Raw genomic sequence first — 25,802 nt, 5'->3', positions numbered from 1 at the left:
AAGATCCCACGTGCCGCAACTAAGACCCGGCGCAGCCAAAATAAACTAATTTATTAATTTTTTTTAAAAAATGGAATACTTGGGAGAGGGGGAGAATAGGAATACATTTAACAAAAGAAGTGCAAAACTATACTGTTAAAACTACAAAACATTGTTGGAAGAAGGAAGATGTAAATAAATGGAAAAACACCCCATGTTCATGGAGCACAAGACTTGCCATTGTTAAAATGTCCATACAGGTCTTCCTCGACTTATAATGGGATTACGTCCTGATAAACCCATCATAAATTGAAAATATCTTAAGCCAATACATTTAATACGCTTAACCTACCAAACATTATAGCTTAGCCTAGTCTACTTTAAACATGCTAAGAATACTTACATTAGCCTGCAGTTGGGCAAAACCAGCTAACACAAAGCCTGTTTTATAATAAGGTGCTGAATGTCTCATGTAACTTATTGAATACTGTACTGACAGTGAAAAAGAATGGTTGCAAGTGTATTGGTTGTTTACCCTCGTGATCGCCTGGCTGACTGGGAGCTGTGGTCCACTGCTGCTGCCCTGCGTCATGAGAGAGGATCATACTGCTAACCCAGGAAAAGATCAAAAGTCAAAATACAGTTTTTACTGAATGTTTAACACTTACACACCACCATAAAGTAAAAAAATTGTAAGTCAAACCATTGTCAGTTGGGGACTGTCTGTACTCCCTATCTCCATACTCAATGCAACCCTTATCAGAACCCCAGCTGAATTCTTTGTGGAAATTGACTAGCTAATCCTAAAATTCATATGGAATCACAGTGGACTCAGGATAAGAAAATAATCCTGAAAAAAGCAATGGTAATCAAAACAATGTGGTGATGGCACATAGCTAGAATAGACATAGATACCAGTGGAGTATAATTCAGAGTCCAGAAATAAACCCATACATCTATGGTCAACTGAGTTTTCACAAAGGTGCCAAAACCATCCAATGAGGAAAGAATATTCTTTTCAACAATTGTGCTGGGACAGCTAGGTAACCACATGGAAAAGAATGAGTTCAATCCTTCACACCACAGGCAAAAATTAACTCAAAATAATTTAAACACCTAAAAGTAATAACTAAAACCATAAAGATCTTAGAATAACACATAGGGATAAAGCCTTCATAATTCTGGATTTGGCTAAGAATTATTAGGACACCAAAAGCATGAGCAACAAAAGAAAAAAATAAATAAATTGGACCTCATCGAAATTAAAAAGTTTGTGCTTCAAAGGACACCATCAAAAAATTGCAAAGACAACCACAGAATGGGACAAAATATTTGCAAATCATGTAACTGATAAAGGATTTGTATCTAGAATATGTACTCTTATAACTCCATAATAAAAAGACAAATAACCCAATTTAAAAATGAGTAAAGGATTTGAATAGACATTTCTCCAAAGAAGACAAAAACGTCCAATAAACACATGAAAAGATGCTTGACATTGATAGTCATCAGGAAAGTGCAAATCAAAACCACAGTGAGATACCGCTTCACACCCATTAGGATGTCTAGAGTCAAAAACTTAAAAAACATTGGCAAAGATGGGGAGAAACTGGAACCTTTATACACTGCTGGTGTGAATGTAAAATGGTAAAACTGCTTTGAAAAGCAGTCTGTCAGTTCCTCAAGTGATTAAACATAGAGTTAACCATATGACCCAGCAATTTCATTCCTAAGTATATACCCAGGAGAAATGAAATGAAACTTATGTCCACACAGAAACTTATACATAAACGTTTACAGCAGCATTTTTCATAATAGCCGAAAGGCAGAAACAACCCTAAGGTCCATCAACAGATAAACGGATGAACACATACAATGGAATAATATTTGGCTCTGAAAAAGAATGAAGTACTGATACATGCTGCAAAATGGATGAACTTCGAAAGCATGCTAAGTGAAATAAGCCCATCACAAAAGGCCACATACTATATGATTCCATTCATATGAAAGTCCAGAATAAGGAGATCCATAGAGACAAAGTAGATTACTAGTTTCTTAGGGCTGGTGGGGGATGGGAAAATGGGGGGGGTGATACCTAAAGGGGACTGGGTTTCTTTTTGAGGAGATGAAAATGATTGAAAATTGACTGTGGTGATGGTTGCACATATCTGTGAATGTACCAAAAGCCATTCAATTGTACACTTTAAATGGATGAATTGTATGGTATGTGAATTTCATCTCAACAAAGCTGTTTTTTATTTATTTTATTTTATTTTTTTCGGCTGCGTTGGGTCTTCGTTGCTGCGCACTGGCTTTCTCTAGTTGTGGTGAGTGGGGGCTACTCTTCCTTGCGGTGCACGTTTCTCATTGCATATTGCGGTGGCTTCTCTTGTTGCAGAGTACAGGCTCTAGGCGTGCGGGCTTCAGTAGTTGTGGCACGCAGGCTCAGTAGTTGTGGCTCACGGGCTCTAGGGCGCAGGCTCGGTAGTTGTGGCGCATGGGCTTAGTTGCTCCGCAGCATGTGGGATCTTCCTGGGCCAGGGATCAAACCCGTGTCCCCTGCACAGGCTCCGGACGCACAGGCTCAGCGGCCATGGCTCACGGGCCCAGCCGCTCCGCGGCATGTGGGATCTTCCCGGACCGGGGCACGAACCCGTGTCCCCTGGATCGGCAGGTGGACTCTCAACCACTGCGCCACCAGGGAAGCCCGGCAGGCGGATTCTTAACCACTGCGCCACCAGGGGAGTCCCCCAAAGCTGTTTTTTTAAAAGTGCCATTGGCTATCAGGTATGCCAGTCTAAAGCTTGAAGGAGAATCCTGATTTGGAAATAAAGGCGTAGGAGTCATCATTATGTGGATAGTAGTTTGGACTGTAAGAATGGATAAGATCACTTTGGAAAAAAATGTAGAATGAAGAGGAAGAGAATCTCATGAAATAAATGGTCAGAGAGATATACATAGAAGTATGGAATGTAGTGTCACAGAAATCAGTGGGATTGAATATCTAGAAGGGGTAATGATTATCACAACCTCAAACGCAATAGGAAAGCCCAAAATAAGAAAAAGAAGAGTTGGTAATAGCAATTGATTTAATGGTAATAGCAATGGTGCCTATCAAAGCAGTGAGCGCAGAAAGCACACCACAGAGGGGGAGTCTTTTATCTCCATAGCTCCACTTTAGTCCCTCTTGTCAAGGTCTTAAATAATCTCCATGTTTCCAAATCCAGTGGTCGATTTTCAGTCATCTTAGCCTCAAATTCTCAAACAGGAATGACAGTTTATAGTGCCCTTCTTGAAACATTTAAAAATTTTGTTTTCTAAGATCCCTTGTTCTCTTGGTTTTTAAATTCTATTTCCTTGCTGCTCCTTTTAAATAAATTTTGCTGGGTTTTCTGTCTGACCCCTACTAGTTGGAGTGCCTCAGGATTAGAGGGCTTAGTCTATAGACTGCTTCTCTTTTCTTCCACATTAACTAAGTGAATGTTCCCCATCTAGTGCTTATCTATGCCATTTATACCTTAATAGCTCCCCAATTTATACCACCAATTGTCTCTTTTCCTATGAGCTTCAGATTCATATTTCAATTGTTTACTCAGTAGCTCCATTTGGAAATCTAATAGGCATCTCCAGTTTAACCAGTTTAAGATAGAACTGGACATTTTCCCAAAAAAACTCTCCTTCTGAACCCCCACCCCCACCCTGAGCTCTATGTCAGTAAATGGCATTACTATTTGTCCTGTTGCTTAAGTCAAAAAACCTGAGATATCTCGACTCTTTCTCTTGTACCCCATATTCAATCTATTAGCAAATCACCTCTGCCACCTTCAAAGTACATCCTGAATCCAACCACTTCCTACCACTTCAACTGCAGCAGTAGTCTTGCAGGTCTTCTGCAATAGCTTCCTAACTGGTCTTTCAGCTTCTATTTTGCCTCCCTGCCGGTAGTTCTCAAAGAATCAACCAGAATGAATCTCTTCATTTATAAATCAGATCATGTCACTCTTACTCAAAACCCTCCATGGCTTTCTAGTACTCTTAGGATAAAATCCAAAGTCCCCTTCTCGGCCTATAACTCCGTAAGTGATCTGGCTCCCATTGTGTTTCTCCAAACTAATTTCCTACCTGCTCTTTTGCCACATTAGCTTTCTTGCTGTTCTTTGAATACACCATACACTCAAGCTTCAAGTCTTTTTACCTTACTGTTTCCTCTACCTGGAAGATTCTTTCCCTAGTGTGTATGACTTATTCTCTCACTTCAAATCTCCATTTAAATGTCACCTCAGCAGAGGGGCCTTCCCTGAACCCCGTATATAAAAGAGCACACCTACTCAGGTTACCCACTTTTACCCTGCTTTATTTTCCTTTACAGTACTCTTCGTAATTTAATATTGTCTGTGTGCCCCTCTCCTCCCCCTACACTCCCAACCCTTGTGCAAATAAATAAGTTCCATGAATGCAGGAATCTTGGTTTGTTTTGTTCACTGCTGCAGCCTGAGTACCTAGAAGAGGGCCTTACACGTAGCAGGAGTCCAATAGTTGTTGATGGAGTAAATGAAAGAATGAATAGAATGGTAGGGCAATAGATAGTTTGTGTCCTAGCCCTCCTAGGTGCTGGGGTTAAAAAGATGAAAAAAGACATAGCCCCTGCCCTTATAGAGCTTATATTCTAATAGTATTGTCAGATTACAAATATATTATAGGTTAAGTGTTATAGGTAAAAAATGGTATGAAAAAATGCAGAGTGAGAGAACAGAGGAAGATGGTAGTGTACAATTTTAGTTGGAATAGTTAAGAGCTGTGTCTCTGAGGAAGTAGCATTTGGGTAGATATCTGATTAAGTGGACAGAACAAGTCTAGTAAAGATATGGTAGATGAACATTTTAAGAAGAGGGAACAAGTGCAAAAGCCCTGGGGCTGTCCATGCTTTGGTTGGAGTGACAACAAGAAGGCCAAAAGGGCTAGAGCAGAGCTAGGTAGTATGGGAGAAAATGAAATCAGAGAAATAGGTGCCACATCATGTAGGGCCTTCCTTGGAGGCCCTTTTGATCATTTTGATTTTTACTGTGTGATGGGAAGCTTTTGGAGGTTTTGAGCGGGCAATAATATGACCTGGCTTACATTTTAAAAGGTCACTCTGGCTGCCTTTATTTAACTAGCAGGGCAATAATGGAAGTACACAAACCAGCTAGGTGTCTATTGCAATAGTCTAGGTAATATATAATGACTTATAATAGGATGGTAGCGGTAGAAGAGGTGACAAGGAGCCTTTCACCCTGGCCTACTGGTTAGAAACCCCCTGGCCTGGCAGCTGGGAGTAACCGTTTCAGGGGCCTTCTGCACTCTTCCTTCAGGTGTCAGAACGAGGCAGAGTGTACATACCCCGTCCAATTCTTGGACAACTTCAACACACTACCCCCCTTCAGAGGAAAGAACCTCCTGAACAGCTTAGCTACACCTCAGGCTTCTGAATCCCTTATTAAAAAATGGGAAAAGGGGCTTCTCTGGTGGCGCAGTGGTTGAGAACCTCCCTGCCAATGCAGGGAACTCGGGTTCGGGCCCCGGTCCGGGAAGATCCCACATGCCGCTGGGCCCGTGAGCCATGGCCGCTGAGCCTGCGCGTCCGGAGACTGTGCTCCGCAACGGGAGAGGCCACAACAGTGAGGCCCGCGTACCGCAAAAAAAAAAAAAAAAAAAAAAAGGAAAACGGAGGTCTCGGGGGTAAATGGTTCTCGTGGGTATAGAAACCACTTAACAAGGTCAACCCCAAAGGAAATGGGGTTTTCAGAAGAAATCTTTTGGAGAGAACTGCTTGTTCTCAGTATAAAAAAACAGGGCAAAAATGGAGGTCGCCCAGGAGGTTGCCTGCCAGCCTGTTAGAAATGAAGCTGATTTCCACCACAATTCCGGGAGACGTCTAATTCGTATTTCTTTTCAGCATCAAAGTCAGCCGCCCGAAACACTGCAAAAACAACTTCTTTGCCTCCTCAGTATTGCGCACGCGCCCCTCGCTCCGTTTTCCCTTGGTCTTAAGCCCCGCCCCCTGTGCGTCCTTCGAGGAGGGTTGGGAGCGGAGAGCTCGCGCGACCGCTCTTCCCCCAGTCTTCTCCAGCACATCGTCGCAAACGGGGCCGGAAAGCGTGGCGGCGCAGGCGCAAGCGCAGAGAGCGGAGGCGGTGGTGGTGGCGGCCGCTGGCCAGTGTAAGATGGCGGCGGCGGTGGTGGCGGCAGTGGACGGGGCGGCTGGGCGTGGAAGAGTCGGAGCAGCCTCTGGCAGAAGGATGACCCAAGACAGGAAGCAGGCTGCTGAGCCTCGCCGGCTCCCGTGCTTGTAACTGCCCCAGCCGGACACCCCCCCCTTGACCTACCCGGTCCGTGTCTCGTTCCGGCTTGGCCTGCCCCCCTCTCCCCTGGCCCACTCTTCTTCAAGATAGGTTTGACTCCTTTCCCAAGCTCCCAGGGCTCAGGGCTTCTTCCCCTGACCTGAGTCACCGCCGGGAGGATTGGCTGCCTTTCCCTCAGGTCAGCCCCAGGGTTGACCTCAGGAGCCTGCCCCGCAATCTACAGGGACGTCTTGCCTCGTCGGGTGACCCATTTGTGTGCGCTTTTCTCCCCTTTAGATTGGGGGACGCGGCTTCCCCTGCGTTTCCCCGTCACCTCAGGACCACCGCGCAGTGTGCCCCCTCCCCCATCCCGAGTTCTCGGGCCCAGCACCTTGTACGGAAGGCCGAGGTCCAAGATTACCCCGCAGTCAGTTGTTGCTGTCTGTTCCTGTACCTTTTGTAATGTAATTCTCGTAGCCTGCTTCCCCTCACCCCTAAATCTTTCAGGACACCGTAGAACGGTCCCATTTGGTCCCTGTTAGTTGGAAAGCATCTGGTGGCTTGAGTTTCTGACTCATATGATTGTTGCTGGAGTCTCTGTAAACAAACCGGCATTAGCGCTATCACGTTCTCCCCGGGATTTCCCCCCTGCTCTGTGGCTTCTTGTTGAGAGGTTTGGTTAGGGGTTAGCGTTGAAAAGATTCAGGTTTTCCTTTTAAATGACTTATACGTTTTAGTGGAGCTGGGAGATTACTTGCCTGGTTCCTTTAATTTCTGTAACTGTAAGTTATTTGTTCAGTAGTCAGAATTAGATAAATTACGGTGGTTCTGAATAGTTCTGAGGTGGTCTAAAAAATACTAACACGTATTCATACATATTTTTTATTATGTTTAGTAGAAGAGACACCTTTGCCATTTAAACTTTAACTTTTCTCAGTCCTTCAGTGAATCTACAGACGTATTTTCTCAGGAGCTCAGCCTGGCCCTACTTCAGTGATAAAGGAGGAAAGGTGAGTAGGAGTTGAAGGCATTTAAATTCCTGAGTGCAAGACAGACCCTACCCTGGTGCTCAAGTGCTGACCACTAGTCATAAAATTCCTACCACAGTTTCCCAAAGAGTCGGGTATTGTTCTTGGCTTTGTTCCAGCTCTGGTTAAATTACTTTTACAAGTTTAATTGGCTCTGCGCCTCTTGACTTTCTGTCCTAAACTATTGCTGTATATCTTCACATGACTACAGTTAAGCCTAGAAGTGAATGTATCTCCCTCTTTCTTTATTCATTTGCCTTGTGTTTTGCCTTTGTGCGGATCGTGTTTCTTACACTGTTAAAAGCTGGGAACTAGTTTGCCTGAGTTCTGTTTAGCTTTTTGTCAAATCAAGTCTCTTTGCCTCTCAGGACTTTAGATTGTCATTTCTTGCTATGGACAATATTTAGCTGCTTTTAACTAAAAACTAGTGAGTGATGAGTGGTGCTGCCTTTAGTTGGTGACTGTGTCCAATCCACCTCAGAATTCCAACTTTTCAGGACACAGTGATAAATTTTGGGTAAAAAAAAAGAAGTAGTGGTGCTCTTTTATATCTGGTCTGAAGAATTCTTGGTTAGCAGAGGAATCATCCTGTGCATTCAGCAGCATGGGCCAGTGCCACAGAGGGAGTTAGGACATACTTGTAAACGTAATTTTTGTAAGGGTGTTGGATTTCTGGTAGCAGAGAATAGTGCTGTGGTTGAGTTTCATAGGCTGTGACGGGAGAGCTGAGTGGCTCTGGGAGGTAGGCCTGGCTGATTCTTAATATCTTCATGATTTGTAGTAGGAAGAGCTTGAGTGTGACATTGGTGAGTTTTATTCCACACAGTGTTCTGACTAGAAATTGCTCATTATGAACTAGAATAAGATTATTATTGGCAGTATGTGTGTGTATCAATAAGATAAAAAGGGGAAAATACAGTCTTTAGAACTGGGTAGGTCTGGGTTTGAATACTGTACTAAGATTTATTAGCCATGTGACCTTGGGCAAGTTACTTAAACTTTTCTGAGTCTTAATTTCCACATCTGTAAAAGTGGGATAATACTGCTTATGTCCTAGTGTCATTGTCAGTATTGTATGAGGAAGCTTATATAAAGGTCTTAAATTATGCCTAGCCCAAGATGGACACTAAAAAAAATACTTTTTCTTTTCTTTGCACATCATTGATATAGCTTTGAATAAGTTATACGTTAGTTTACACTTCTTTGCATTTTGCTTTTGAACACGTTTTTCTGGTTAATTTTTCAGATTCATTTTTTTTAAATTGATTTTTATTTTTGGCTGCGTTGGGTCTTTGTCGCTGTGTGTGGGCTTTCTTTAGTTGTGGCGAGCGGGGGCTACTCTTTGTTGTGGTGCACGGGCTTCTCATTGCAGTGGCTTCTCTTGTTGCGGAGCATGGGCTCAAGGTGCGCTGGCTTCAGTAGTTGTGGCACGCGGGCTCTAGTGCACAGGCTCAGTAGTTGTGGCACACGGGCTTAGTTGCTCCGCGGGATTTGAGATCTTCCCGGACCAGGGATCTTCTTAACCACTGCGCCACCAGGGGAGCCCTTCAGATTCATTTTTACTTGGTCAGCTTAGATGTGTTCTTTGTAGGTGCCCACCTAGGGTTGTCTTCTGAACATGATTCAGTTTAGTCTGGTGGGAGTTCAAGACCAGAGGACAGGAATATTAGATGTTGATGTATGTATATTTCTAAATGCATTCTTAAATTAAACATCAATAAGTTTCCTTTGTTCTTTGCTCCTGCCTCTTGGTCTCTCTTTTAGCTCACCTAATCAGAGTTGACCTAAGTATTGTAATTCCTTTCCTTCCAGCTTCAGTGTTGTTCACCACCTCAGCTCCAGCTACCTCTTATGCCTTTTCCTTTTTGCCATAGAAGGAATACATTTTTTTTTTTTTTTTTTTTTGCGGTACGCGGGCCTCCCACTGCCGTGACCTCTCCCGCTGCGGAGCACAGGCTCCGGACGCGCAGGCCCAGCGGCCATGGCTCACGGGCCCAGCCGCTCCGCGGCACGCGGGATCCTCCCAGACCGGGGCACGAACCCATGTCCCCCGCATCGGCAGGCGGACTCTCAACCACTGCGCCACCAGGGAAGCCCAGGAATACATTTTTTTTCCAAGCTGTTGGGCTCTGCAGTGGTCCTCATCAATAGCTAATCAAAGAACTAGACCATGAAAAGGTCTCCTTTCTTTCTGAAATAAATCTGGGCTAGGGAGTTAGGAATGCAGAGTTTTTTATTTCATCTCCCCAGCTGGACCATCTTAATAATATGACAGCACAGATAAAAAGTTTTTAACCTCTTGTTGGTTTTTCTTTCACATCTTTTTGAGGGAGGTAAGGGCACATGAAAATTAAGAAAGTTGTTGTTAATAACATTGCTATGAAAGCAACTGTGTTCATTCAGGCCAGTGATCAACTTAGAGTTGACCAACTTTCATTACCACCATCTAGGGTCTAAATTCTCTCTGTTCAAAGGTAAAGACTCTTGGGGTGGAGGGTAGTGAGGTGCATTTTATTATTTGTGTTATTTATGAGGTCTAGAGTTCTGTGTTCAGCAGGGCGAGAGTGGGTGTGGGAGGAGAAAAGGCAGTATGTTGAAAGAGGCATAATTTTGACTGTTCCTTATTACTGTATGTGCTGGGTAAGAACCCACTCCCACCATCACCACTCCCAAGAAGGGCTTCACATTTTATGCTCCAGGTGACACCTGTGTATACAGTGAATCAATATTTTTAGTCTTTAGACCACAACTGTAAAATTCTTATATTTCTGAAGATATTTTATATTTCAGGGTGTTGCATAAGAATTGTTGCACCTTACTAAGAAGTATTTCCTACCGTGGCTGCAGTGGGAGGCTAGGTATGTTTATGACCTTAGTTCCCACCACCAACCTGACAGGGCATTTTATTCAGCAGCCTGTTAAATGTATAAGAATCAGCCTCAGTGCTATGATCCTTAGTTTTGACTAGGATCAACCTAAGACAGAAGCTTGTCTTCAGAGAAAGCTAAAAGAAATGTCTTTTTGTTGCCAGTTTAAAACAATACTGGCATTTCAAAAGCAAACGGACTCCAATAGAAGACGTTCTATAGAACTATGCCCTGTTGTGGGAGACTGAGATCTTCAGAGTTTCATGGTCTAGGTCCTGTATTCTATCAGGTGAGTTACAGGCTTTAAAAATCATGAAGTGACGGGTTGACCTTTGTTTTCAGTAGATAGATTTATTTCTGGATTATTTCTACTGTAGAAAAGTTATTCTAAACATGTCTAGGAAGTGTCCAGATTATAAAAGACAGAGTTATCCAAACAGCTTTTTATTGCATCACATTGGTGCTAGTTTTTAAGATTGAATTAGTTTTTTTGTTTTAAAGCAGATTATCAGTGAACCAAGGTAATCTGTTATTTACCCTCAGCCATTTGGAACCCAGGCAACTGAAAGAATTGAATCAGCAACAGTCATGGAAGTAGTGACTATGTATATCTTAGTTTCAGAGCCAAATGCTGGTGATTTTAGATTAGCTTTACAGTAATATTGAAAGCTTTTCATCTTTCATTTTTGTGAGTATATCCAAGAAACTTCATCACTGTTAAAATTGGTCAGAAAAAGGGGCTACCTGTTCTTGTTTACTGATTCAGTTATTCTTGGAGTGAGAAGAAAGTCCTTGAAAGGTCTTTAAAAATTAGAGTGTGATACATTTTATGAATTGGTCACTTCTTTATAGCAGTCTTTATCTCTACCTCTACAGGACGTAGTTTCTGGGCCAGAAGCCCAGTTTCTCAAGTACTGCCTTAACCCAAGGAATGTGTATGCCAAAGATAAACTAATGAATTAAGGCTGCCCTGAGTTTGCAAACAGGGCATGGTGAATGATTAATTTGACAAAGATGGCATCTTATTAATGAATCGTAGTGTGTCTAAATGGATTGGGTTATTGCAAAAATTTTCTTCATTGTATCTGAGAGGTTAGGTATTTGCTCTTATCCTCTGAGGATACTATTTAAGGAGGTCTGGGCAAGTTCTAATGTGAAGCATCCATGCTTGCCTGACATCTTCTTTTGTTGTTGTTGTTGTTAGCCATCTTGAAAGCTATTATAGGATTTACCTCTAGTGGTAGCCAAGAGGCTATATTCCTCTGGTGCACTTTAAGCATTGCCACATTATCAGGTATGTTTTTAACCTTACTTAGGACCCACATTATACTCTGTTCTCTAGTCTCGTGCAGATAGGAGGGCACTTCTTGATGTTTTTAGCCTCTCTTTATTGTTTTATCATAAGTGTACCCTTTCATCTCTGTAGTGTCCTTTCAGACAATTTAAGAAAAATTTGAAATGTGAATGGCAAAAACTGGTAATGGGGACTGGATTCTGATGTAAATATAAATCATTTCATAGTGGAAACACAATGAAATTTCCTAAGAAATGGGTTTTCCTTAAAATGATTTAAATTGAGATGAATGTGCTTAAATGTTATTATAAAACATTCCTTAGCTCTGTTGCTAGAGATAGCACTTAGTGCATTCCTAACATACTCTGAAATACTGTTAGTAGAATTAAAGCCAATAAACTATAAACACAGGGCATTTGGTGTTACCGACAGGGAGAGAAGGCATTCATCCAATGGAGGAACAGAGCTCCTTGTTTGTAGTATAGTTGATGTAGAAATTCTTACCTTCCTTATCATCATTTGTGACGATAGCTTTGAAGTTCTCATCTTGGCTATCTTCTGAACCTTAGAAAGGGAGAAGACTTAAAGAGACTTATGCTGTGGGCTCCTGTGTATATTGCTTTACCCCAGTTCATAGAATATGAATGTGCTCAAAAGAAGGTATTAACGGAGTTCTCTGAATTCTTTGAAAGGCCAGTGAGAGTAGGTAAGCAGATTTTATAGACTTGGAGCTGTGTGTTGATTTGTGTACAATGTTTGGAGGATCATTGTTGAGTGGTGAAGAAGCCCAGGCTTCTCTAGGAAATGCAGTCTGAAATCAGAGATGAGAAGCTAGAAAAGTAATATAGATGCCTACCACGTACAGACAGCCAGTTGCAAATGTTGTGTTTAATCCTCTAAACCAGCTCCTTCAGGGTAATGATATTGTCCCATTTTACAAAAGAAGAAACAAACTCAAGGGTAGATGGTTGAAGTAGAATTCAAACTGAGGTCTGACGGACACCAAAGCTCTTTTCTTTCCATTATACCATATGCTGTCTTTAAAAACCAGGGCTAGGGCTTCCCTGGTGGCGCAGTGGTTGCGAGTCCGCCTGCCGATGCAGGGGACGCGGGTTCGTGCCCCGGTCTGGGAGGATCCCACATGCCGCGGAGTGGCTGGGCCCGTGAGCCATGGCCGCTGAGCCTGTGTGTCCAGAGCCTGTGCTCCACAACGGGAGAGGCCACAGCAGTGAGAGGATCGCATACCGCCAAAAAAAAAAAAAAAAAAAAAAACCAGGGCTCTTCAGTGCCAAGTGATGAAGCAAATTGAGCTGAAAGGTAGATCAGTACTTTTATTTTAATTAATTTATTGTTTATTTTTGGCTGTGTTGGGTGTTCGTTGCTGCGAATGGGCTTTCTCTAGTTGCGGCGAGCGGGGGCTTCTCTTCGTTGCGGTGCACAGGCTTCTCATTGCAGTGGCTTCTCTTGTTGCAGAGCGTGGGCTTTAGGCACGCAGGCTTCAGTAGTTGTGGCATACGGGCTCAGTAGTTGTGGCGCACGGGCTTAGTTGCGGCATGTGGGATCTTCCTGGACCGGGGCTCAAACCCGTGTTCCCTGCATTGGCAGGCGGATTCTTAACCACTGTGCCACCAGGGAAGTCCATCAGTACTTCTTATAAAAGTGTATTTAAAGTATAAAAGGTCTGTCCAAATGACAATATGAATGAACACATTTTTGAATTGTTTAAACATGGGTCTCAGGTTATGATTAATTGGTAGCCTAATAAGTTTTTTATGGAAATAATTTTAATGGACTTAACTGAAGAGATAGCTGAATCCTTTTATTTTATGATACTTGAATAGGGAGAAAACCAGCATCCATTCCTGAGGTAATTCCATGGAAAAGCAGTTCTGAGTCTTACAGCCTTTTCTCAGTTTGCACCTTTCTGTACTCTGTAGCATTTGAAACAAGAACCATCCCCACTTTCTTGAAACCTTTTCCTCTCTTGACTTCCAAGTCATTTAAAACTGTTACTCTTTCAACTTCCCTGAGCATTTCTCTCCCTCTTTCTTTTTTTGAAGGATAGGTATTCCCCAAGATTTTTTTCCTTTCTTGAGTCCTTAATTTATTTTTGCTTTTTAGTGAGGTATAATTTACAAGGGATTTGATTTTGAAGCTTATCTGTACAAATAATTCTCAAGCCTGTATCTCTGGCCCTAATTTATTTCTCAGATTTCAGACATACATTGATTTTCCACTTACTTTCCTGACATGTCAACTTGGATTTTAAACGTAATCAAAATCAAATTCCTCTCTTCCCCCACATGCCAGTCTCTCGTTTATGGCACTAGATTTCCTCTGTGCACCCAGACTCAAACTTGTCTTTTTTATTTTTTGAGCTTTGTTACTGCTTATTGAGCCAAATTCTATCAATTCTGCCTCTACAGTGTTTCACACGTTGACCCCATTCTTTTAATTTCCTCTGCCATCAGCCTAAGACAGGATCTCATTGCTTCTTAACTTTGGCAACTGTACATTTCAGTCCATCTTATTATCCTTAACAAAATCTTCCTGATGACACACACACACACACACACACACACACACACACACACACACACACACACACACACACACACACACACACACACACACACACCCCTTCTACTATACTTCACACACACACACACCCCTTCTGCTGTACTTCTTAACTAATGAACTGTACCCCAGCATCTAGCCAAGCCAGACTACCCATGTATTTTGTTGAACATAATCAGGTTTTTCATCTTCCATGTCTTTTCTCATGGTGGTCCTGATGGGATAGCTTCCTCAGTTCTACCCATTGAAATCCTCTCCTTCCTTCAAAGTCCAGTTTAAAAGCTAATTTCTCCATAGAAGCTTTTCCTTTCTCCCTGACTAAACATAATCCTTTACTCTGTTGAACTACAACAACATTCTGTTTATATTTTCTTTTTTTTTTTTTTCCTTTTTTGGCTATGCCACTCGGCTTGCAGTATCTTAGCTCCCTGACTAGGGATTGAACCCGGGCCATGGGAGTGAAAGAGCTGAGTCCTAACCACTGGACTGCTAGGAGATTCCTTTTTTTTTTTAAGATGGTACTGACACTTGTGTCTCTTGTATCATAGTTGTATACCTGTTTTCCTAATTGCTTATTGGCTACAAAAGGTATTATGACTGCCTTATTTATATTTGTAGATCCTGTATTGCCTTGTACATTGTTGCATTACTAGCATGTCTCTGTACAAATGGGCCACTGGGTGGTGCCAGAGGCCTATAATTTAGAGAAAAAAGGGAGGCTGGAGCTGCTATACAGTTGGGCTACCCAGTGCTGTTACATCTTCTGCAAGATAGGAATAGAGATTAATTTCCCTGATCCAGAAACGTTTATAGTTTCTGCTCCTCTGTCCCGTTTACCAGAGGAGACAGTGTAGTATATTTAACTCCTCCGAGTACTTTAATAGAGAGTAGCCCAGAACTAAAGGCCTGCCCCCCGTAAACATGTTTATACAGTATGAGTTTCAGCTTCCTTGGGGTCATCCTTTGAATTCAGTGTCTGAAGTTCTCTGATTAATAAACACTGTACTATTAGAGTGGGGCTGGCAGCAGGAGTTGAGAAAGTTGGCTTGGAGAAGTGTTTATTGTGAAGTAGAAAAGCAGTAAGGTAAGGAGAATGAATTTAAATTGAGCCATTTCAGCTTAAAAGCAAAAACTGGGGATGGAGAAAATAGGACTGGTTGATTCCAGATGGACTGTGGGACCTAAGACTGAAAAGCAAATTTGTACTTTGGATGGAGATCAACCCTGAACAGCTGTTCAGTCATGAGTGGTGTGGGACATCTGTCCTCCCAAGAGGAACCAGGGATTGTGTGGCTCTCAGATATGTCTTACTAATAATTGAAGTAGTTTCTACCATCACCTTTCACTTTAAGAGGAAATTCTGAAACCTTGTCTCATTTAAACATGGGTGTCTGTGTAAGAGAGTTGGGCACTTCAGTTGCAGAATGAGACATGCCAAACGAGGCAGCTGGACTGACCCAGCTGGACTGACCCAAGAGAATGCTGAGATTATGTAACTCAAGGGAACTCACTGAGCATGAGTTCAGGTCTTAGTAAAGGGATCAAGGACAGAAATATTATTTACAAGTTGATGTTTCCATTGAACCTGAGGTAAGGTAGAGTTATCAGACCAGTTTCCATAGACCCTAGAGTCCAAAGGAGTTAAAGTGAACTTGAGAGAAATTTAAAAAATAAAAATAAAAAGCGTATGTATACAAATTAATAGTACAACCGTTAGAACTACTTTGGACTACTTTAAGCTTCTGATATTCTTAGTTGTCACCTAGACAGTAGGGTTGAAGACTTTTTATGAGTTTAGGATTCATCTTGCCTTTAATGTGGTTCTGATAAGGCAGCTTTGTTTGCAGCAAAAATTCTTCCACATTTTAATTTTCAAGCAAGAAGACCAGACATTTTGCTCTCTTTTATTGTGGCCTATTGACCAGTGTTAGCTAACTTCTATTAATAGTCACAGGCTTGAGAATCTAGTAATTTTAATTGTTGGGTTGTATCTGTCATTTAACACTTTGCATGATTCTCTCCCCCCCTCCCCCCACTCTCTCATTCTCTTTTCTGGCCAGATTGATGGATTGATTGATAATTTACATACAGTAAAATTTACCTTTTGTTTCACTGACCCATTCTTTGGATTCTAACAAATGCATAGTCATGTAACACCACCGTGATGGAGGCATAGAACATTTTAATCATTCCAGCAGGTTTTCTCATGACTGTTTGTAGTTAGTTCCTTTCCCCCAAATCCCAGAAATGACTGATTTGCTCTCTGTCCCTATAGTTTATCTTTTCTGGAACGTTCTACAAATGGAGTCATGTTATGTAGCTGTTAGAGTCTTGCTTCTTTCACTTAGCATAACACATTTGAGATCCATTCATGTTGCTGTATATGTCAGTAGTTCATTGTGTGATGGACCACAATTTTTATCCATGACCTGGCTGAAAACCACTTGCTTTTAGTTTTTGATGCATCTAAGTAAAGCCACTAAAACACTTACATTTAGATTTTTAGGTGGATATGTAGTTTCATTTTTCTTGAGTACATACCTGGGTAGGATTCCTGGGTTGTATGGTAAGTGTATGTTTAACTTTATTTAAAAAAAACTGCCGAACGGTTTTCCAAAGTGACTACGTACCATTTTACCTTTCTCTGAGCAGTGTGTGAGACATTAGTTGCTCTACTCCTTGTAAGCACTTAATAAAGTAAACTTTCATTATTATTATTTAAAAATTTTTAACTTCTAATAGGTGTGTAGAGGATTCTCATTGTGGTTTTAATTTGTATTTTCCTAATGACTAATAATGTTGATCATCTTTTTCAAGTGATTGTTATTTAGTTGTGAGAGAAATTAAATATATTCCGATTGCTGTCAAATACGTCTTTTTTTTTTTTTTGCGGTACGCGGGCCTCTCACTGTTGTGGCCTCTCCCGTTGCGGAGCACAGGCTCCGGACGCGCAGGCTCAGCGGCCATGGCTCACGGGCCCAGCCGCTCCGCGGCGTGTGGGATCTTCCCGGACCAGGGCATGAACCCGTGTTCCCTGCATCGGCAGGCGGACTCTTCAACCACTGCGCCACCAGGGAAGCCCTCAAATATGTCTTTTGCAGATATTTTCCTCTAGTTCATTGCTTGTCTTTTCGTTTTTTTATGTGTCTCTTGAAGACTAGATTTTTAATTTTGATATGTCCAGTTAATTAATTGTTTCTTTCATGGTTTGTGCTTTTTTGCATTCTATCTTAAGAAATATTTTCCTAGGGGACTTTCCTGGCGATCCAGTGGTTAAGACTGTACTTCCAGTGCAGGGGGCGCGTGTTCGTTTCCTGGTCAGGAGACTTAAGCTCCCACATTCCTCACGGTGTGGCCAAAAAAAAAGAAATATTTGCCTAACCTGATGTCACAAAGATTATCTATTTTGTTTTTCTTCTGGAAGTTGTATTATTTTAGCTTTTACATTTAGGTCTATGATCCATTTTGAGTTAGTTACTTTTTGTATATTGTACAATGTCCAAGTCGAGTTTCTTTTTTTTAAATTTGGATGTCCTGTTGTTCTAGTATACCCGGTTTCTTGTATAAATCTTTCATCAATATTAGGATAAGAAAGCAGCCCCGTTGGTTTTAAACAAGAGATGTTTGGTGCCTCTTCCACAAAGTACTCTTACATCCTGTTTTAACTCCCCCTCTGCTTGATTTTTAGTTAATATTTTGTCATGTATTTGGTTTAAAATTTAAGGCCTTTTTCTTATTAAGACAGGAGGAATCTAGGTCACTGGAATTTCTTAGGTAGAAATTAAAATGACACCTGGGTCTTTTTTCCCCATCCTCCAATAGTTTACTCTTTAACCTTCACTTTGGCAGGGGTTATGGTTATTTTTAGAGTACAGGCAGTAGAGCTAATCTAATTAAACTCCCCCAGCTACCTGGGGCAGTGAGCTCATCAGCTCTTCCAAGCTCAGATTGGTTTGCTCTGGACTGGATTTTACATGGAAATTGATCAAGGTAAAAACAGTGGATTTGTTGGGAATGGAGTGCATTAAAGAGTGAAGAAGGTAATTTAAGTTTGGGATCAGATATGGTCCCTACCTCAGATTTATAAGGTTGTATTCTTTGGTGATGGAAGAAATTCTAGAGTGACTCCTGTACTTAAGACCTAGGGCACAGTCATAGCACCTTAGCCTGCTTTAATTTGGGCACTTACTCTAATTTCTACCCCAGAATTGAGATGGTTTTAAGTTTCTTCATTTTGACAGACATTTATATGATAACAACTCATCCCCAAAGTAATTGTATTTTATCAGTGTCATCGAAGTTTCTTGGCTTCTTAGAGACGTGATCCCCCAAAATGGGAATGTATGTACTCCAAGGGATATGGAAGATGATCCAGTGGTGTATAGGGAGGGAATGTTGAAATTTTAAGTTTTTTCTAGAAAAATCAAGCTTAATATTTAATGTGAATTGATTAAATGTGGGTTCATGCTCAGAGTTTTCACTGATAGAAGTTCATAATCAGTTTTGAGATCACTGCTCTAAGAGTGTCCTTCTGCAGAAGTTTTAACATATAATTTTGTTTAACTGTACCATCTCTGGAATTACTAATACTGTTTTACAAAAGAAGAAAATGAAGCCCAGAGAAGATTAAGCAGCACATCCAAGGTCACATCACAAAGTTTGTTAATAACTTAGCTAGTACTAGAACCCTGGACTTCCAATTTTCAGCCTAGGACTACTTATACTAAACTCTGTGGCCCCTAAAATGTGACTTTTAGAAGCTCTCTGCCTATCAGCTTGGTGATGAAACAGAGTTGACATAAGCATTCATAGGTTTTGTTCTGTTTCTGAATTTAGGAATAAATTCTGTGAACTTTTTTCCTCAAAGAAAAGATCGCTTCTTGCAAGAACCTTAAACCAGTGTCCCAGAAGATGAGCTTTACAACCTCTGGGTATAGGTTCAACCTCATGGCTCTCCTTTTCTGAGAAGTGGTTCTCAGAGCTAGGTAAGCATTAGGCATTTGGCACCTCCTGCCTAGCAAATGTGTTTTCTAGAGCCACTATGAGTCTAAAGTTCAGGCAGTCTGGGCTTCTGTAGAAGTTGATGAGATTCAGTTTTGAGAAAGGGTCTCTGGAGCTGCTCAATACTTCTCTAGGAGTGGATAACAGTGAGATGGGAAGTATGGTGTGGTTGACAGTCTTGATTCTGGAGGTGAGAAGGCATCAGTTCTCTTCTCAGTTGACCATAAGGTATGCCTATGACCTTAGTTTTAAATCTTAAAGTAGTACAGTTGTTTTCCCTGCTTCATAGAACTTTTGCAATTAATGTAATTAATTTAAACCCTAGGTGAGGAAGAAGATATTGCTGAGCTACTGAAGAATATAAACAGGGACTACTGAGAGGAAAAAAACAAGTGTTGTGTGAGCAGTGCTGTACAAAAATACATCATTGAAGTAGGAGGAGGGAAACAGCCTGCTCTGCAAACAGCTCTTCACTGTTTTTCTTTATGTGGCTTCACAAATCTGTTTTTTGTTGGCATTGTCTTTCATCATCACCCTTCCAGGTGTCCCTCCCTCAAATTCAGCCTCAGTCCTGCTCTTGCATTATTTCTACTCCCCCACCCTGGCCTAATGTGAGCAAGCTTTGGGCAGCTGTCTCTTAGCAGAGGACACTTTAAAAAAATTTTTTGAAGCAACTTGGATTTTTGTAGAGGAGAGAAGCGGGTAAAGATAAGGATGGGGCTGCTTCTGGGATAATTGTTATGGGAATGAAAGGACTGTTGAAAGATTAGAGGCCAGTGTGCCTGGGTACAAGGACTGGAGTCATAATCATACTTTGTCTTTTCAGTGCCTTTTGTCCAAGGCACTGAAAGGGCTTAACAAAATTCTGGTCTGAATAATATTATTCTTTGCTCTTTGGACTTTGCTTGAGGTGGGAGTGAGGCCCTGAAAAAATAATGACTGTATTATAGTGGTATAAAAGGAATAAAGCTAGGTACCCCGACTCCTAGTTAGGGCTTTGCTAAACAGACAAACCTGGTGAAAGTTGGTGGAACTAGGTGAAATAGTGCTTGCCATTTTATGAAATGGACTGAGATGGTTTTAATGGAAATGTTGCACTTTCTTTTCCAGCTTTGCACTTGGTGACTGACTTACTAGTCATAAAAGGGAAGAAAAAACCTTTTAGGTTCTTTTTTAGGGGTAGGATACTCCTGAGTTCTAATTTGCTCTGCTTCTTATAATCCTTAGTTAATATCTGTGCCTGTATGTTTGAAGCTAGGCATCTGAATGACCATAAAGCTCAGGCTGTTACCCCAAGAGCTCAGTTTCTTCTATCTCTGCTGTTCTGTGTGTGAAATGATATTCAGAGTCTGACCTTCCTCTTCATGTTGTGAAGGCAAGTGTTTCATAGAGTTTGTGGATACATACGATGATTATTTACAACAGAAAGTTTTTGCCTTAGAGGGTAGTGCTGAAGCTAGCTTTTTGAATTAAGACTCTGCTTGCTTGCAATACATGTCACTTGATATAGACCTGCTGTTCCAGGATTTATTTCAGTTCCTTCTTTCCCATCTGAAAAATCACTGCCAATTACTCAGAAGAAATGGCAGTTAGCCTCCCAAAGATATGTCTCTTTATGGAATTTAGACATGGGGGGATAATATCTGGCATAATTTTCAGCAGCTGAGAAGCCCTGCTGAGAACACACAAAAAAATCAATTTTGTAAAAATGACAAAGGCTGTACATTGTTAAATCTCCTGGTGCCTTTTATCATCTTTCCCAGATTGTTTCCTAATTGTTTCATTTTCTTACTCTTCTCGATCCAGGCTGGCTGCAGTAAACATCATTCAAGATGTCCAGCAAAGGGAGCAGCACAGATGGCAAAACAGACTTAGCTAATGGTAAGGGGCCATAATGAAGGTGAAGCTATTTTTGCTATCGACTGAGGTTCTCCTCCTCCCGCAAAGAGAGTGGAGACTTGGATTTTAGCGGAGGGAAGGAAATCTTTCCTAAGAATGAACTCTTGGAGGGAGACGCAAGAGGGAAGAGATACGGGAACATACGTATATGTATAACTGATTCACTTTGTTATAAAGCAGAAACTAACACACCATTGTAAAGCAATTATACTCCAATAAAGATGTAAAAAAAAAAAAAAAAAAGAATGAACTCTTCCTGTGTTGTTTTGAGTGTAGGAAACTACACAGGAAACACCTTGGACTACCTGGTACTTTTGCTCCTTCAGCTTTTATCTGATTGTTTTCAGAAGATCAATAATAGAGTTGTCCCTCTAAGAGGTCAAGTGGTTTGGAATTTTGTAAGGGTGGACAAAACCTAGGAGATGCTGTTAATAAAGGAGAAAAAGAAGATCCAATTGGTGGTGGAACCAAGGGAGTTGTTGGGAAGGCAAGGCTCCCCAGTTATAAGGAGAGGTCTCTTTTCACAGTAGATCATAGTTCAGTAGAGATAATTAGATAAGAGATGAAGTTATAAATAGCTGCAGTTGGGGCTTTTTTCTTTCTTTTTCTTTTCTTCTCTTTCTTCCTTTTTTTCCTTTCCTTCCTTCCTTTCTTTCTTTCCCTCCCTCCTTCCCTCCCTCCCTCCCTGCTTCCTTTCCTTCCTTCCACCAGTGCTACCAAGTATTAAATCACTGGGTCTACTGCAGATTTGAAGGCAGAATATCATGATTCTGGTAGAGTATAGCTACTACCTGGGTTATTTGACCAGTGCATCCACTCTGGGCCAACTTACAAACTAGAGAAGGTCCTTCAAATGGATATAGTTGGGCAGTATAGTGTTCAGCATTCCTCAGCACCTTGTAGTTTTAAGATTATCGTCTAAATTCTAGTTGACGTGTTTGGTAGAGCAATGAAGTGAGTAAGGGAAAGGGAGATTTTCAGCATGATGTTTTATTGCCCCTTTGTTCTTTTCTTACCACTGGTGTTCATTTATCTTCTCTAAAGGAGAGTGATTCAGATTTTTCACTAGGCTTAGTTGAAAGGCACAGGATTCTAGAGGGGTTGGAGGTATACAATTGATTTGGAGTTTGGCCATTAGCTAGATCAGGGATTGGCAAATTATGGCCTGCAGGCTAAATCCACAGGCCTGCAGGCTGCTGTTTTTGTAGTTTACTGGAACTCAGTCATGCTGCATTTATTTACATAGTGTTTATGGTTACTTTTGTGCTACAGCAGTGGAGTTGAGTAGTTGTGCCATACATCCATATGGTCCAAAGTTTAGAAGCCTAAACTTTTTATTATCTGGCCCTTTACAGAAAAAATTTGCCAACCCCTAGCTATTATCTTGGTCATTGACTGTTAGTGTCCTCTTGCTGAGCTTGCGATATGCTCTGGCCCTTATCTTAATGTGGTAGGGCCCCCAAAGTCATCTTAATTTTAACAATAAATGCTAGGAGTTTTGATGTTTCATTTCTTTTTCTTCTTCTCAGAAGTGATGGGTGTGATATTTTATCCCTTCTCACCACTCCCAATCTCAAACTCAATTTCATTTCAAAAACCACAATTATTAATCTTTCTCAGCATATACAGCAGCCTCAGCAAATGTAGTTCCTGGGAGCAAATTGCTGCACTTTTCCCCTTTTTCTTCCAGTTCCTAGTCGTTTTCACACTGTGCTCTTAGTTGAGGTGCTATTTGAAAAGAGCTGTTTGTGTGTGTCTCCCAACCTTCTGTCACTACTTGAACCAAAAAGTGTGTGTATTGTTTATCTGTTTTCTTTATTGGGCTTTGCCTAAGAGTTCATTGAAAAGAGGTTCCATTGCTTCAAAGATCTTCAGAAATTATTGCTCTAATCCAGATGACTAAGCAAGAAGATATTCCCATTTTGAATCCTTAAACATCAATGTGGTATTGGAGTTGAATAGCTTATACCAGTCACACATAGCTGGTCAGCCTTTCCTACCTAATAGCCTTTACTTCTGGCAAGATAAAATTTATTGTCATCTGAGGAAAGGAGGCCATGAGCAGGTTTAAAATCCTCATTCACCCCCTTCCTTTCTTTACATCTTGACCTTAGTTTGGAAGTTGTGGTCCTTTTGGCCCTAGATAATTGCCAAAGTGCTCACTAGAATATGATTTGGCTGTTAGATAGGAGAATTCAGTATCTAATTTTGGGGATTATATTGCTCAAAGTGACCCAGTTATTTTATAACTACCAATATGGCAGACCTAGAATATGAACTTTTCTTTTCAGGTCCTGCTGTAGTAGCCCTGCTTTTTGTCAATTTTATTTATGCTTCCTGATAAAACTTTGTCTCACTAGAATTCCTATATCTAAAACTAGTAATACGATTATTAAATTAATGGAAGTAAGGCAGAATACATTTATCAGCAAAAAAGAGAGCAAGAAGCCACTCAAATGGTCACAATTTCCACTTGTCCCTTGCACTTCCTTCTGGATCCTTGGGGGAAGAAACTGTAGGGTTTAAGAGGTGGGAGGTAGTGGTGCTTTCTCGAAGTGGTAAATAGTCCAACTCTTGCTGGGGATGGCTGTTCTTTTTTAATTTATTTATTTTTATTTATGGCTGCGTTGGGTATTTGTTGCTGCGTGCGGGCTTTTCTCCAGGTGTGGCGAGCGGGGGCTGCTGTTCGTTGCGGCACACGGGCTTCTCATTGGGTGGCTTCTCTTGTTGCGGAGCATGGGCTCTAGGCGCACGGGCTTCAGTAGTTGCAGTGTGCGGGCTTGGTAGTTGTGGCTCGTGGGCTCTGGAGCGCAGGCTCAGTAGTTGCGGCACAAGGGCTTAGTTGCTACGCGGCATGTGGGATCTTCCTGGACCAGGGCTTGAACCCCTGTCCCCTGCATTCGCAAGCGGATTCTTAACCACTGTGCCACCAGGGAAGCTCAGGGATGGCTGTTCTTTTTTCTTACGTTCAGCTTAATTATGTGCTATAACTAATGGATGCCCATCTAGCAAAATAGAGCCTAAGGTAGTTGTATCAGGCATACTTTTATAAAATCTGCCAGTGCTTTGCTTCTTGAGAATTTATTATAATCTTTGGTTGTCCTGCAGTTCTTTATTTGTGTGTGACTTTGGTTTTAATCTTTTCAAGATTCCCTCTCAGAAGGTACTGTTTATAAGCATATGTAATGAAAACATTTTGACCAAAGTTGGTTTCTGGGTCTTTTGGTGTGATGATTTTTTAGACTAAGGAGTGGGAATCCTTCTGGTCACTATCTTACTTCCTTATTTTTCCCCCTCACCTACCCATTCCTCACTAACATGCAGGAAGCCTGTCTAGCAGTCCAGAGGAGATGTCTGGTGCTGAGGAGGGGAGGGAGACATCCTCAGGCATTGAAGTGGAGGCCTCAGACCTGAGCTTGAGCTTGACCGGGGATGATGGTGGCCCCAACCGCACCAGCACAGAAAGTCGAGGCACAGATACAGAGAGCTCAGGTGAAGACAAGGACTCTGACAGCATGGAGGACACTGGCCATTACTCCATCAATGATGAAAACCAAGTCCATGACCGCTCAGAGGAAGAAGAGGATGAAGAAGAGGAGGAAGAAGAGCATCCTCGTCGTCGTGTACAGCGCAAGCGGGCAAACCGTGACCAGGACTCATCAGATGATGAGCGGGCCCTGGAGGACTGGGTGTCCTCGGAGACCTCAGTCCTGCCCCGACCTCGCTGGCAAGCCCTTCCTGCCCTTCGGGAGCGGGAGCTGGGTTCAAGTGCCCGCTTTGTGTATGAGGCTTGTGGGGCAAGAGTCTTTGTGCAGCGTTTCCGCCTGCAGCATGGGCTTGAGGGCCATACTGGTTGTGTTAATACCCTGCACTTTAACCAGCGCGGCACCTGGCTGGCCAGTGGCAGCGATGACCTGAAAGTGGTGGTTTGGGACTGGGTACGGCGACAGCCAGTATTGGACTTTGAGAGCGGCCACAAAAGCAATGTCTTCCAGGTGAGGCGAGGGAGCAGATTGGCAACTGAGAAAATCAGGCACGAGTTAGACAAACCTGAGCTGCTGCCTGGAGTAGGAGTGATAGTGAGTTGTGGTAGGAATTAGATATCAGGACTCGGTCCTTCCTTGGCTCCCATAATGACTTAGAGGAGTTAAATACACTGAAAGACTCATGGCACCCTTTTGTTTCCTTGAGCACAGAGACTGTTAGAAGCCTCATTATAATAGAAAGGGTGCTTGGAAATCATCAGGAAGGCACTAAGTGCCATGCTAGGAGGCGTTACAATACAAGAGCAGAGGCTCTTGAACCAATCTAGTTGAGTTTAAATCTTGGTCCAACCCCTTAACTAGCTACGTGATCTTGGGCAAGTTTATTTAACCTCTGTCTTCAGTTTATTTACCTATAGTATAGGGCTAATAACATACAGGATTATGAGGATTAAATAACAGTAGAAGCTAAGCAGTTAGAACCGTGCCTGGTACTTAATAAACGTTTGATAAATATTGTTAATATTGTTATTCTCTGGAAGTTTTACTTGCCAGCCCCATCCATCATATGGTACTAGCCATTTATCCCTAAGCATGTTCTCTTTCCTTCCCCAATATCCCCTCTAGTTTCCTTTTTCTTTGTAGCAAGTTTATGTTTACTTCCTGAGTCAAGGAAGATTTTCTCCTTTTTCCCTTACCTTTCTTTCTTACTGGGTATAGTCCTAGTTCACCTGAGCACTCATACCAGTTCAGCCTTCTAGAAGCAACAGAAATCCTCTCATATCAGAAATTTTTTCTTTTCCTCTCCTTTAACCCTTGGAAGAAATTGGACTTGAGCCAACTGTATAAGAGCA

The 25,802-nt window shown here is 41.8% G+C and overlaps 1 protein-coding gene across 3 annotated transcripts in view; it reads left to right on the top strand.

Annotated features, from left to right (window-relative positions):
• The first annotated feature begins 6,090 nt into the window (after window positions 1-6,090).
• Window positions 6,091-25,802, top strand: part of DCAF8 (DDB1 and CUL4 associated factor 8) — a 43,514-nt gene continuing 23,802 nt past the window's right edge. The window contains exons 1-4 of one of the 3 annotated variants that reach the window (XM_060032549.1): window positions 6,091-6,177; window positions 7,237-7,309; window positions 20,873-20,947; window positions 24,290-24,960. In XM_060032549.1, the coding sequence (XP_059888532.1) occupies window positions 20,899-20,947; window positions 24,290-24,960 (720 nt within the window). In that variant the 5' untranslated portion in view covers window positions 6,091-6,177; window positions 7,237-7,309; window positions 20,873-20,898. The other 2 variants (XM_060032541.1, XM_060032558.1) reach the window with 2 other exon arrangements.

The sequence above is a fragment of the Delphinus delphis genome, chromosome 1 (genome assembly GCF_949987515.2).
Source record: "Delphinus delphis chromosome 1, mDelDel1.2, whole genome shotgun sequence".
In the NCBI taxonomy this organism is placed as follows: Eukaryota; Metazoa; Chordata; class Mammalia; order Artiodactyla; family Delphinidae; genus Delphinus; species Delphinus delphis.
The sequence above is the reverse complement of the archived record's forward strand: the minus strand, read 5'-3'. Positions and strand labels throughout refer to the sequence as shown.